The following is a 15032-nucleotide window of genomic DNA, read 5'->3' as shown; positions in this document are numbered from 1 at the left end:
CCAATTTTACAAAATGACCACATTTTTTCCCACATGAAATGGCCAAATCAACAATGTGCTCGTAATTTTTGCCAATCAATGCAATGTTTTTGCATGAAACGGTCCAAACAAACCATACATCAACATCAACAAACTAAAAGGACTGGAATGCAAGCATAGTAATTTCCTTTGATGTAACTTTGTAACTGATGTAGCCCATTTTTTTTTACTGTTGAGCAAATTAAAAGAAAGGATGAGAACTAAAATATCTCCAGTAGTTCCTGTTATGCAGTAGGCCTATCTATGCTTATTATCACAGGAAGGGAATAAAAATATGACTCTTTCTTAGTTGGAGGGTTATAAAAATCCCACTTTTTGGTTTCTGTTAAGTCTTATATTGTTCTTTGACTTAACTGCCAAAAATACTTGAAATTCTGCAAATTGCTTAGAAAGTCTAATAAGTCTGCCACAAAATGTAACAGTTTTAGTCGCAGTAACAGAAAGCTGCAAAATTAAGTGTGCACACAGACACAACACTATACTGTTTCAGTCAGGAGAGACAAGTGAATGAAGTAAAGATAACTGCTTATTATAACAGATGATATAGTGAAAACTAGACAAGAAAGTCTTTGGCGCTTAGACTCTACAGGGAGATTTTGTAATCGAGGGGCACCAGCCCTGAGCAGCAGCAAGATAAATCCCCCCGTGGAGTCCAGACACTGGTGGTGGCTGATGACTCTGCTGAGACTGATAGCTGGTGAGGCTGATGAGTGATGAAGCTGATGAAACTGATGAAGCTGCAAAGACTGGGTGGTGACGGGGAGGTGGAGGGGTGCGCATAACAGCAGCATGAACGGACTAAAGCGGAGAGAGAGAAACATATGTAAAAAGACAGCAGCAAGATGATGGGCTAACAATGGAGGTGTGTCGCTGTGCTATTGGATAGATGTGACCAGCTGATGTGACCAGCTGATATCTCAATTGACGGCCCCGGGAAATGGCAGCAAGGAAATAATGAGTGAGCATGCGTGAGAGATGTGAATGGCAGGATGGTGTGAGAAGTGAAACTACAGCCTAAGCATGAAAAAGATAGTCTTCCAGACCGAACCTTCGCTAAAGCTCCATTTGTCTGTGGTTTTACATGCTGTCACAACTCTAAACAGCTCTAAAACTGACTAAGTATCCTCAAAAATGAATTGTAATAATCACATATTGGTGTGTGTAAGCAAATTCAAGGAGATAATAACGAAAGGAACGACGTGTTCAGGATCTTTTGTGTTTCATCATGTTTTGGAGCTGATGTTTTCAGTGTGAGAGAGTGGATTATGCCTCTGCTGCAGCCTTAACTAATTCTTGGGATGTGGAGAGCTGTGTCTTGAAGTAATAAACGAGTTAAACCGCCAAAGCCGTGGCCCTCTTAAAGCCGATAGTTCAGAGCAATGCTGCAGAATCTAATGTGGGGAACGGTTGCACCACTTGAAGGCCGACCTTTATCTCTTTCTCTCTGTTCACAAGGTCTTTATCTCTTTCTCTCTGGCTATCTCTATGCTATCTGTCTCTGTCTTCTACTTCTCCCTTAGGTTTTATAGTTGTACGAGGTCAGTAAAATCACATATCTCAGGGCCTACTACTGAGAGAGAAAGAGGGAGAGAGAGAGAGAGAGAGAGAGAGAGATATTAAAGACAGAGGTAGAAAAAATTAGAATGAAAGAGACACAAAAATGAAGACAAACAGATACAGCAAAAGAAGGGAGAGAAAGATGGACAGAGAAAGAGAAAAATCTGAACAATCATGAATCACAAATTTCACTTTCTCCTAATGCCTAAGCCTGATGGCCTTTACTATGAGGTCAAATTAAAACTAATATAATAACAAGGTGAAGACATATTCATCTTAAGGGAGTAATTCTTCAAAGAATAACTGGGAAAGGGGGAAGAAGACAGAGGAGAGAGCAAGAGAGAAAGAAGAAGCGCAGACCTTTAAAACAGACAACGAGAGAAAGACAGAGATGAGAGAGAGAACGAAGCAGAAAGTATTCTATTTCGCCACAAAGTTGTTACACATTATGATTTCTTCTGAAAACACGAGTCTGTAAAATTGGTAGGCCCATATTTTATCACTTAAATCGGTGTAAGGTTGCATGAACCGGCCACATTTCACAGTGCAACCGCTGCCTCGCGGCCCTGACAGGGATATTTATTTATTTTTTTGTCTCTCTCCTTTTTTCACCGACTGGATTTCAAATGGGAAATCATTTTCCAAGTAAGCGCAACTCCATAGTTGGTCTAATTTCATCCTGCAGACCCAAAACAGATGTTCAAGTTCTGCCTCAGCCCTTGTGAGAAATGTGTTGTCTGCAAATAATCAAACACTGCAGCCAGTAATTATCCTTTCAGTGATTCTCCTTTTTTTGAGCACTCACTCTCTCCATGTCTCCCTAAAGATGAATATTGTGTCATCAGCTGGTTATTAAATTAGTTTTAGTTTTATTCATTTACCTGCACTGTTGACATTGGCAATATTACGGCAGAGTTAACTTCTTGTTTCTTTCCTGAGAAAGAACTACTAATCCGCTAATCACATAAGGGGCTCGTTTTGATGTGGATGTTGGCGATCACGGAAGGGAAAATAAATAGCCAGATCCAGAGCGCTGTTGTTTTTCTCTCAGGGGGATAAAGGCTTTAGCAACATTAGCTGCAGCCATTATCTTTACCTTCATTAGCTTTAAGCTTTCAGCTTTACCATTATAAATGTAGCTTTTAGACTCACTTGTCATTAGCTTAACATTGTTAACTTGAGAAATTAGCGTCATCATTATTTGCTTTTTGCTGTTAGGTTTGTTGCCATTGGCTTTTGCTGTTGGATTGATTCAGTGTAAGCTTTGGGTGCAAATATACCAAATATTTTAAATATAATATACATAAAAAAGGAAAAACAGTAATACTATTACATTTTTAAGTGTAAATAGCTGTAGGAACAAAAGATAATCTAAAATGTGCAGTGGAACTCTTGAGTTGGAGACTGGGGTTGCAGACAGTTCTGCATCACTGCTCTGGTTTTTGTTTCTGTCCTGTCCTGCAAAACAAAATCCAGGGAATCCAGGACGACTCTTATAGCAGAATTCACCTTCCTCACCAGCTTCTCTAATTCACCACTGTCCTGTGAAAACCGACCTCCAGTTTTGGTGTTTGTCATGGTTTCACTTAACTTTACGTGCTGTGTGAGTTCCATGATGTTAGGACCCATGAAATCTCTAGTCATAACCCGTTCATAAACACGCCAAATTCCCTGTGTATACAGTATATCCCTGTGAATATAATTCTGATTGAGAAGCTTCAAAAATGTATGTGCAACATTCTGAAAATATGGGTGTTTTGTTTAGAAGGGGTACACTTTGACTTGGCAGCATCACACTGTAAAACCAAGTCCACCCAAATGCCTTATAAAAGGGAAGCACAAACAAATGTTCTATTAAAATCCCCTTAGTGCTTTTGTACAAGCAATAATCTAGGAAAAGTAGATCTTACATTTCTGCATGGGTGTGTTATCTAACATGTTAGATTATAAGCATAATACCTGTTTCCAAAATGTAGCTCCCATTGTCCTTAAATTTCTTGGAGCTATGAGATTACCATGCCACTGAATCAATATTTTTTTTTAGATATATCTTTAGCTTTGTTGCTCTCAAACATTTGTCATGAATCTCAAGCTCTGGCCTTGTAAAAGCAAGTCTGGCATAAATAGGCTGCGGTCCCACACCCATACATGTGGGATAACACCCACGAATCAAAAGACACAAGTGTCAACACACACTGACAGACACAAACACACATGTACCAACACACATTCTCTCTCTCTCTCTTTCTCTCTCTCTCTCTCTGTCTCTCTCTCTCTCTCTCTCTCTCTCTCTCTCTCTGAGTCAATCGTTCTCTTTGTTGGGTGCACCACAGTCCTTCAGAACGCAGCGTGGAGTAAAAAGTTTGATTTGCACACCTCTTAAGCCGTCGTAATTGAAAAGTTACCCAAATGAATCCATGGCCCCCCCTTGACACATGGAAAACCTGGTCTAAATCAAACTTACTGCCCAAAGCTGGTCTGGAGAATGAGTGTATGTGTGTATGTTTGTGTGTGTGTGTGTGTGTGTGTGTGTGTGTGTGTGTGTGTGATGTTCTGCACTGTTCTCAAATAAAGAAAATCTTAGTCAACAAATAGTTATAGGACTTTGTTGACTGATCGAATATTCTTCATAGGCTTAATTGATATACCAGGCCTTACTGTCCTCTTGTACATGAGGGCAGTGAAGCAACATGACCACCTTGGTTTTACCACAGACCAAAACATATCTGCCAATATTTCTGGTAGAAATGTTTTGTGGGGATCTTATGTCTGCATGTTCAATTTTTCACGTGTTCAGTGATGTCTCTTAGTCATTAGTTTTCCAGTTATTCTGCTGTTTCCACCATGTAGATTGTACCATAGATAAATCTGTATAATTCCCATGAGCCACCAGTGAAGTGTTGCAGTAAAGACCAAGATAAGCAGAACTCATACCTCTAGCTGTGAAGCATGTAGTGCAGTCTAGCATGGCCCACTGCGTGGGTGGCTATCTCTCTGTAATCTATGTGTGTGTGTGTGTGTGTGTGTGTGCGCGCGCGCTTGTGTGTGTGCGTGTGTGCGATTGTTCCTGATTGTTAGCAGCCTCATTAGAGACGGCCAGTAGCTCATCAGAAGCAAATGTGTTTTTAATCAAAAAGATGAATTTTGGTTTCCCTCTCATTCTCCCCATTCCTGGACATTACCTTGTTTTCCAGAAAATCCTGGAAATGTTTTCCATTAGAGTGCCATATTGGTTATTGGAACATCCGTGACCATCCCGTTCTAACAGAAATTCTCTCTTCTCTTCTTTTGTTCCTCTCTCCTCTACTTATTGTTTCTTCCTCCTTTGTTCATCTTTTCTCCACTTCTTGTCCGATCTCCTTTTCTTTCCTCTCCTCCAACAGTTGTTTTTACAGAGGCAGTAATAACACTCAAATACAATTTACCTTTGGAATTCACCTTGGTCAGATTACAATGCTATTCTATTCTATTCTATTCTATTCTATTCTATTCTATTCTATTCTATTCTATTCTATTCTATCGGTATTCTATTCTATTCCACTTAATCTGCAAATGCCATGCCATGTCTTTGAGGTGACACTCAAAGACAATTTACCAGTTTATCCTTTTTGCAATTTACCTTGGTCAATTTAGAGTTCTATTGTATTGAATTGTATTGTATTGTATTGTATCATATTGTATTGTATTGCATTGTATTGTATTGTGTTATATTCTATTCTATTCCAGTCTACACTGCAAATTGCATGACAAAACTCTTTTTCTCTTCTCTCTCCCTGTCTTCTCCATCCTCCAGAAGATCGTCGTCCAGACCCGCCTCGCCGCAGGCAGAGGGTCTTCCCTGGAGCGAGGACCACCATGACGAGTCTCCGCCCCTGGAGCCGTTCCTCCACGAGCTCCCCCACCACGAGGACGATCAGGGGCGTCCCCTGGAGGAGGAACCGCTGCCCCATATGCTGCTGCCGCCGGACAGCCTGGAGCTGCTGGAGAAAGCAGAGAGGAAGATGATGAAGAAGAAGAGGAGGAACAAGCAGAAGAAACAACGGCACCGGCATTTTAACGACCTGTGGGTTCGCATCGAGGAGAGGTAGGTAGAGGAGGAGAGGAAGGAGGAGAGGGGAGAGATGATGATGATGATGATGACAAGAAAAGACCAGGGAACAAGCAGATAAAAGGAATATACAGGCAGTTTAAAGACCTGTGGGGCTGCATCAAGGATAGGAGAGAGGGAGGAGAGGAGGAGGGATAGAAGGGAAGGAGGGTTTAGAAGAAGAGGGGACAGATTTGACCATACTTTATCCCACTGCAAAGTTAAAAACACATTAATACTAGTTATGTGGGCATATGGGGTCTTGTTGTCAGTCATCTGTCAGTACTGGCTTGTCTATCTGTCTGGCTGTAAAGAAGGGGAGAAGGGAAATGTAGAGAAGGTGAGAGGAAAGGGAGGAAAGGGTAGAGACGAGGAGAAGAGAGGACAAGAGGAAAGAGTGGAGGATAAGGTGGAAAAAGCATGGAGAAGTAAGAGAAGGAGGGGAGCAGAGGAGATGAAATGATGAAGAAGAGGAGATGAGAGGTGAGAGAGGGGGAATTTGAAATGTGTAATGCAGACCTCCTGGTTGTCTATAGAATAAAACTGACACTTCCTGGTGTTGTGCTGCAGGCTAAAACAGACAGTGTATCACATCACCGTGCTCTTCATGCCGTCCACACACATCAACACACACCCACACACACACACACCTCAGTGTGGTATAGGTCCAAACTGGTTGCAACCTGGTATAAGTGTCTTGGATGTGAGAACAGCAGCCTGGGAAATCCTAGCGTGCATCCGGTTTTGGCCTCCCAGTAGCTCCAGGCAGGGACTAACCGGCCGGCAAAGCAAGCTCACCTTTCAGAAAAAAAGGGGACCTGCTCTCAAGGTGTGGTCTGCTGTGCTGAAACGGCTCTCTCCATTTACATATATGGACTTGCCAACTACAGTTTATTGTGAAGGCAAGTTTTAATCTGTTGAGTTTATTGAATCATACGTGTGGAAAACAGTATGTAAAGAAGGTAATCACACTAATCTATTCAAATGAATCTCTTACAGCTATGAGCTAAAAACTCAATTAAATTCATGCTTCATCATCCCATGAGGGAAATTTGCTTTTCTCGACAGGGTTTACAGTAAAAACATACAATAAAAACAGAATAAGTGAATAGGTCAGTGGCCCACCGTGTCTCTGACAGCAGGTTTGTAGGTAACTATTGTTGCTGTCACATAAAAACACATTTCTTCAATCTTTCTATTTTTTAATAGTCTGAGTAGGTTTTATGACCCCAGAATGCACGAACAAAACCCTATAGATCTTTTGAAAAGTGCATGATGATCAGTGAGGGTATTTTTTTTAACTCCCAAACATTATTTGGACACAATCATTTGAGAGAGTGCAGAGGCTCCCTTGGTATTTAAGGAGGTTAAATACTCTCACGCTTTTTTTCTGCAATGCAAACATGATAATAATATATGTGTTTCTGTAGCTATGTATTCTCAAAGCTGAAAGATAATATTTTCAGAACTGAGTCAAGGATAAGGTCACCTTTAAGGACATTTAAGGAATGTAGCGGGGCATTGACTTTCTATCTATTATCTATCTATTGTTCTATCTCCCTACCTAGCTCTAAATATTTCTTTCTATTTCTCTTTCTTTTTGTCTCTCTTCTGAATGTGCATGTGTTTGCATGTCAGAATCTGACCAGCCTCCCAGACCTGATGTATTTATTTACTGTGTGTGGAACATAAAGTTTATTTACTATGGCTTGCAGATGGAGACTTAGACTACACAGGAACAGAAACTCTGGGCCCTTCATAGGCTGCCATTACACTTGTCATTTTGGCAGAATTTTTTAAGATCTGGTGCAAAAGATTGGCATTTATGAGATCACATTTCTGTATATCTGCACATGGCCTGAAAATAGCTGTTGTGAGTTCTCCTGTATTTATTGCTTTTTCTTGCTCTCCATCTCCATCTCTTCTCGTTGCTTGGATGTGCTTTCGGCTGGATTGCGTCTAGACTATTAAGACCTATTAAGCCACTGTATAGTTTAATATGGTAATTGATCTGTGATTAGTGATGCTTTAGAAACCTCGAGAATGTAAGTATGGTCACTCTGTGACCAAGGTATGCACTTTTCCAAAGATATAAAAGTAGGGAAAGTAGGAAACATAGTGAAGACAGAAACCATCCTCGTTCAAGCCGCCATGACAGCAAGCATCTGCCTTGTTCCAGGGCAAATGAAAAGATAATTTTCACTTTGGTAGCACAAAAAAGCAGGATTAAAAAGGGTTAAATATTTGAGAAATCCAACCATACAGCCTGTTTCCACAGCTCACCTCCACAGGAACAGAGGGGGTTTGTGAACATGTTTGTATACATTATGTCTGCAAATGTGTTTTCTCTCTTGCTGAAAACCCTGTTTTTTTAACCAAAAGGAAAGGAGCTGTTTGTGTACATATGCTCCAAAGCGCGCACGGTGGCTGTCTTCATTTGTATATTTTAATGTCTGACAAGGTAATACTTTAATATTAATATTCAACATTTTCAAGGAGTATACTGTAGTGTGAAGGTTTTCTCCCAGTCCTAATTCTTTCCAGAGCAAATTGAGAGACAAAGAGGGGAAAGAGAGCGTGAGACAAAAACAGAAATAGAAAGACAGAAAGAGAGAGTAAAGGTGGGTGTGTGATTCTGCAGGTATGAGTGCATGTGAGAGGGAGAGAGAGTGAAAGGTAGAGACGAGACTACAGTGCCGTAATTCTCTGTGGTCTTTGATGCATGGCCACACACACATGATGCGTCACACCTGATTTCCTTGCACCTTTCCAGGCCCTCACTGCCAGCTCTGTGTAGTACAGCTCAAACCAAAATAAACCTGCTTCAAAACTTAAAAAAAAAAAATAACCTTAATGCCTCTTCTGAACATTAAGAAACCGGCTTCATTTATTTACAGAAACTCAAGAAATAAAGCCAAAAGGACCCCTCAAATATATCTGTTCTCTACTTTGTCTGAAATAATCATCAGCATCAAAATCCATCTATGAACTAAAGCCAAGAGCTACAGGCATTGTAGTCATAAGCCAACACCAATCAATGCAAAGTAAATATTATTAACCGCAAGCATATGCTAGTGATGAAAACACTTGAATTTGAGGTTAATTTGGAAATTGTGAGGGGAAATGTTTGGACACTGAATGAAAGGTGCAGATGCTTTTGTCTTTTTCATCACAGTTGTGAGATCATCATCTCTAACTGACCAGTACCCACTGAAGTTTAGCTTTTCTTGAGCAAGCACTTGTTCTAGAGGGCAATGTTTTTATATCAGCACTTTTGTATACTGAAAAACGGCTTCTGAACTGTTATCATTCCTAATCTAATAGGAAACTATTGTGTCGAGCTTGTGGCAACATGGCTAGTTCATTGGCATCTAGTGTTACTGTTACATACTTGAATGGTGGGATCTTGCATCCATCAGTGACTCCGAGACAGCAAAGCTTTTCTCTTCACAAAAGGAAAAAGAAATCCTAACCCTGTTAAAACATGGTGTAGCGGAGTAGAGTAGCTCAACCTCATAAAACACTATTCAACAAAATACAGACATCTCTCTACGCATACTCTAATTAGTCCTTAATATTGGCTAACATAAATGTAGTTTGATGCCTAACAATTTTTGGGTATTTTTCTTTGACATGAAAAAGGTTTGAGAACCACTGATTTAATGTAGTTGATCTAACGTTATAAACAATGTTGGTTTTGATGACACTTACTAGTGCTAGCTCGGTTAGCAAGGTAAAAGTACTATCATATTGCTAACATTACTGTAAGCAGTGTCTTTTGTCGATTCGTTATTATCAGTCGAGTATCTGTTGCAGCTATTGATTGTAGTAGATAAGCAGTAATAATGTCAATAAACCATTATCACATTGTTTTATAAAAAATGTTAGAGATATTTATATAGTGTTGATAGTGCCGTCTCTGTAGACATGGCCGCTCTCTGGCACTGGCTTCTGTTGTTTGTAGTCGCTTCACCCGTCTCAACAGATCAACAGCCCATGCCGGTTTGTTTGGGAGCTGCTGCCAGTCCAGTGATTTCAAAGTGCTGGTGAAAAGAATATTGCAGATTATCACTTTAAAGATCCAAACATATGTTCTCAATCACCTATTTAAACAAAAATACTACCCAAGTTTGAATCCTAACCTTAAATCATCACTTTTGAATATGCCACAGTTACTCATTTAACAATAATTGCTGTCTGTGACAAGTCTCTTGGTCTAATATTCATCCCATTTTTTTCTTTGTCTTTTCTCTTTTTCTCCTCTATGTCTGTGTAGACAGATCAATGTCAGTATTCGTTCCTGTATATATTTTTATATAGAGTGGGGAGGAAGAAAGGGGGATGAGGGGTGGAAGGGAGTGGACTTGGTGATGGAGATTGCGGGTGGGACAGGATTTAATTCTCCTTTTGAATTCTTTTCCTTTTCTTTACATTGATTTTTTTTTTTTTACATTGACCGACTCTGTGCTTGTAAAGGGGAAAAAAAAATCTTCCCAATAAAAAAATAAAATAAAACCAGAAAAAGAGAAATACCAACATGCTATCAATTTTCTGCAAAAGTCGAGTCAGCGTTGTAATCCTCAGTGAAGTGGCTGTGCCCACTGTAGTTAGTACATTGGCAACCGGACCTGACTTCAGGAACTTGTGTGTTTGTTTTGCCTGGCCCGGTCCCAGTCATAACCACACGAGCACCGCAGGCCCAACATCAAACAGAGCAGCAGAAATTATTTAATTGCCAGTCTTATTGAGAAAAGAAAGACAGACAAAGATAGAAATAGAGACAGACAGAGAGAGAGACAGAGAGAGAGACAATGAAAGGCAAACGGAAAGAGAGAGGCATGAGAATGAGTGAGGGGGAGAGAAAAAGAGGGAGGGGAGCGAGCAGACAGATGGAGAGTTGGCTTATAGCCTTTAGCTGACCAATGAGTTGCACTCCCGTCACCCATCTATCAGTTAAATCTCTTTTAATTGGCCAATGCGATGTAGCAGTGGTTTCCTTTGTCTTGGAAGTATCCTTTGTAGCCCCCAGCGTCATTGTTATTTCCATTGTTTTCTGTAGTCACTGCCATCTTTTCTCTGGTAATTGTGGACAATATAGGGACGTAAGGGAGACTAGGGAGACTTCCGCAGACTATGACTATGATTTTCCTTTCATATGAACAAAAACAGGGCAGTGTCCTAGCAGGGCAGAGATAGAACACATGCTACATGTTAAAAATAGGAAATTAGTCTGGAAATGAGATGGTCTTGCCTCGTCCCGGCCGGTCTGCTTTAACTCAAGAGTCTGGGTCAGATTTGTGACTATTGCTATGGTCACTCCCTTCATAAGAAAACTGTACTGAAAACCAATCATAAAGCTCAAACCTCAAGCAGCATGTGATAACTGAAAAGTTGAATGGAAATATGAATATATGTCTGAATCTAATCTCCTCTGTCTCCTTTCTCCTCCCCCAGCACTATGGTCCAGTCTCCGCCTCCCCCGCTGGTACGCATCATCAACGGTTACATCACAGTGCAGCCACCTGACAGAGTCCACAGCCGCTACAACTACCACCACATACCTTCGTCATCAACCTCCTCCTCGTCTTCCTCACTGGCCTTCCTCTGCACGTTGCTTACAATCATCCAACAGACGTGGACTGTGCTGCTCTAGGTCTCGCTGAAAATAGAGGACTTGTTATAAAAAAATAGTCTCATAAAATGCGGCTTCTCGTAGAATATGGAGTCTCACTCACATACACAATGAGGTCTCATACAACGTGAGTCTTCATTGAGCATGGAGTCTCCTCCAGCATAATCTTTCACGCAAAATGAGGTCTCATGCTCGGGTCTGATCATGGATCATGGATCAGATCTAGAAGAGGCTGCAAAGAGTAATGGGGACTCACAAGTTGTTGAAAGACCAGGACTCTTGTGTGCTCTGCTGCAGCTGTAGAGGTTTTATTGAATACTAGGTCACATTGTCCATTCACAATACAATATATATTAAAATAAAAATGTCTCATGAGGTTACGAACATGGAAACAGAATGCGAGTTTAACCAGAAGTGCCACTCTACAGTAGACTCCATGGATACTGGGTAAATAAAGTAGGTGTCATCGGGGTTAAATCACGTCAATAGAGCGTCTCTCACAACATGAGGTCCTAATGAACATGGAGTTTTATATAACGTGAGGTTTCTTGGAATGTGAAGCACGAGGTTTCATACGGTTTCGATCAGATGTGCACACAGAGCTGGAGCGACCGTACAGCGTGAGAAACAAAGTGAAGGCTCACGCAAGCAAAGGAGTTTTTTTTATTGTATATGTCATTGGACATTATGGACCCTTACACACTATAATGTTACAACATACGTTCATCATTCAACATGTGATGTCTCTGAGAATATGAGATCTCGCTGAACTGACTGTAGACTGAATGGACATTAGATTCAAACTAAAGAAACCATCAAGGAATGTCAAATACCTTCAATAATCACAACTGGATCCCTATGTCATTTCTGCGTCTGTGTGTGTGTGTGTGTGTGTGTGTGTGCGTGCGTGTGTGTGTGTGTGTGTGTGCGTGCGCACATGTGTGTATCTGTGTGTGTGTGTGTGTGTGTGTGTGTGTGTTTACAACAAACTCTATCAGCTCTTAATCCCCTGCCCTCGCAAACAGAGGTTTTCTCTTCCAACCTTAATTTATTCTTCCCTTTTAGAAGAAGAATTTGTTTAGTGTTGCATAATACTGTGGGGAAAAATTGTATATACTGTTTCTACATATTATAGATGTATTTTAGAAATATAAAAAAAAATGAAAATTATTAAAAGTTTTGTTGTTGTTTATATATATAAATAGATATGCAGTATATTTTTTTGAAAAGAAATCAGGAACTAACCACCATAGCCCATGTCATGTGTCTCTCTGAGGTGAAATGTTTGGAAGGGAGAGATGATTGTATTGTATGTATCAGTGTTATCAGTGGTTTTGCTGTATGTCTTTGCTGAAAGAATTGATGTTTTTTTTTTTTTTTTTTTTTTTTCACATAGAGATTATTTGTTTAATTTATTTAACTATAGTTGTAGGTCACATGAATCACTCCCAGTTTTTATTTTGCAGTCAATATGTTGTCCAAATATGTATCTATGGTTTCAAATACATTTTCAAGTACATATGACGGTAATATTAAGTCAGTTTCAAATACATAATGCTATTCCACATACAGTGTAATTTTTTCAGGTCTTCTGTCATTCGCATTTCACTTATGTGGCATGAGATGATTGTAATATTTTTTGCTATAAAGTTGAAAACAATAAAATATTTATCTAGATTAACATCTGAATTTGACGTTCATACTCTGTGACACATATCATAAGTCAATGGGAAGCTTGTAAACATGTTTCCTACACAGGTCTGGGACATCCAGGAAGTTAATTTGATAATTTTCAGGTCTTGACACATTTTGGAATTGTACCCTGGAAAAGTATGAAGCAATATTGGTGCTTAGTCAAATATGAATACATTATAAGTACTTGTAGAACTCACTGATATCCAAATTAAGTGACAGTTTTGCTCTAACAGGAGGATTGTATCCATCACTTGAAAAAAGCAACTTCTACTTTTACAAAACAATTCCTAGCACAAAATAATAGTTGGTAAACGAGGCCTTGTTGGCTTTCAGGTAATGTTTATAATCTTATCCATAAGGGATTTTAAAAATTAACTTTTGAGGCCTGAGAAAAGTATTTTGGAGGATTTTTGTGGGAAGTGTTTAGGAAACTTGTGTAAAACAAGGAGAAAAGCCTGTGATGTCTTGTGTTTATTGTATTTGCGACCTCAAAAGGAGTTTCCATGTACATTTTTTGACTAGAATTTCTCCAGACCTCTGTTGTTTGAGACAGAGGTGTGGATACATGAGATTACCACGCTCATTTGAACTAGAGCTGGTGTTGTCAGCCAATCAGGGTCCAGTATTGTGACTTATAGCCTTCAAATTCAGTTTTACTAATTCAATTAAACTTTAATTTAAATTAAACTACATTTATTTGTAAAACATCATAAAGAACATTGTTCTTATCTTGAACCATAGTAAATTTGAAAACAAAATCATAAAAAATTGAATAAGATTTGACCTTAAAGGCATCTGACAGCCACTGTGGCATCCCATGACCACATCACCACAAATCGTGACACAAATACATCTTTGTATGCTGATATGTCACATAAAGCTGTAACCTGATTGGAACCACTTTGAAAGATCTAACAAATTAAAACAAAAAAGAACTCCAAGCGCAGCATCTTGGTGGTTTTTCGAAAGGAAAATAATGTCTCACCCAGCGCAAAGTAATTTTTGGAAGAAGAAGAAGAAGAAGAAGAAGAAGAAGAAGGATTGTGGAATAGACAAAGCTGTTGTCTGACTCTTGAAAGTGGACTTCAATAGTCAACACAAAATTCAACAAACAGCTGAAAACACAGCAACAGCATTAAACAGTTTGCCACATCTTTAACTGAATCCCAGTCCATTTAAACTGGTTGGTAGGAGCTGAATATAGAGCTAAATGCTCACAGAGCCAACAAAGACGGACACCCAACTGACATGAAAACCCCTGCGGTTTGCAGTTGGTGTCCAAGTCAAGTGTGATAATACATTGCTTGATGGATTTTGTTGTTTCTAGTTATTTTTAGATATTAAACTTAGCCTTGATATAAAAATTCTGGTATCAACACTACAGTGATCATGTGTACCGGACCTCACACATATGAGTGTACATCCTCACACATGCACACGCACACACACACACACACACACACACACAAACACACACACACACAGCCTGCCCTGGACCAGGGTTCATGGTGTGTTTATGTGAGGTTAATGTGCTGTGATAAGGGAGCTTTTAGAAGCTGTTTGATGTGTGTATGTGGTCTGCCACAAACAAGGCAGCTGCTCTGTCAGGGAATGTTGATCCTGCAGGAAACAAACTGGAAACCAGAGCTAATTGATTCTTCAGATGTACAGGAAATGAGAGCTAATTGATTTGTTATATCAACAGGAAAGAAAAGCTAATTGACTTGTTAGTTTGGTGCTTTGATTTAGGAGTGGCTGTGTGTTTGAAGAAGTTGTGGAGTTTGGTGTAGGCTTGATGTTCATCAATTATTTTAAAAGACGGACTGTGTAAGAATTATATTGAGAACATAAAAACAAGACTGCATATTTGTCTAAAGGTATAAAGATCCCATCAAAGAGCAATGGCAGACAAATGTAATGAGAATAAGTGTAATTAATTGTCTACTGTGTCTAAAAAAAAGTTTGATGAATATGGTAGGTATCTCCTTGCAAAGCTTAGGTTGAGTTCTTACATCACAACAT

At 39.6% G+C, this 15032-nt stretch overlaps 1 protein-coding gene across 2 annotated transcripts in view; it reads left to right on the top strand.

Annotated features, from left to right (window-relative positions):
* trabd2a (TraB domain containing 2A) overlaps positions 1-12907 on the top strand; it is a 71663-nt gene extending 58756 nt beyond the window's left edge. Inside the window, exons 6-7 of one of the 2 annotated variants that reach the window (XM_071541091.1) lie at positions 5393-5680; positions 11138-12907. In XM_071541091.1, the coding sequence (XP_071397192.1) occupies positions 5393-5680; positions 11138-11336 (487 nt within the window). In that variant the 3' untranslated portion in view covers positions 11337-12907. Of the gene's footprint in view, positions 1-5389; positions 5681-11137 lie in introns of both variants that reach the window. The other variant, XM_071541090.1, reaches the window with a different exon arrangement.
* Positions 12908-15032: the final 2125 nt, after the last annotated feature.

This window comes from Centroberyx affinis, unplaced genomic scaffold (assembly GCF_046629955.1).
Source record: "Centroberyx affinis isolate AG114_WGS23_722 - 3 ecotype Tasmania unplaced genomic scaffold, CSIRO-AGI_Caff_v1 ptg003784l_1, whole genome shotgun sequence".
In the NCBI taxonomy this organism is placed as follows: domain Eukaryota; kingdom Metazoa; phylum Chordata; class Actinopteri; order Beryciformes; family Berycidae; genus Centroberyx; species Centroberyx affinis.
Note: the sequence above shows the minus strand (reverse complement) of the source record. Positions and strands in the feature narration are given on the sequence as shown.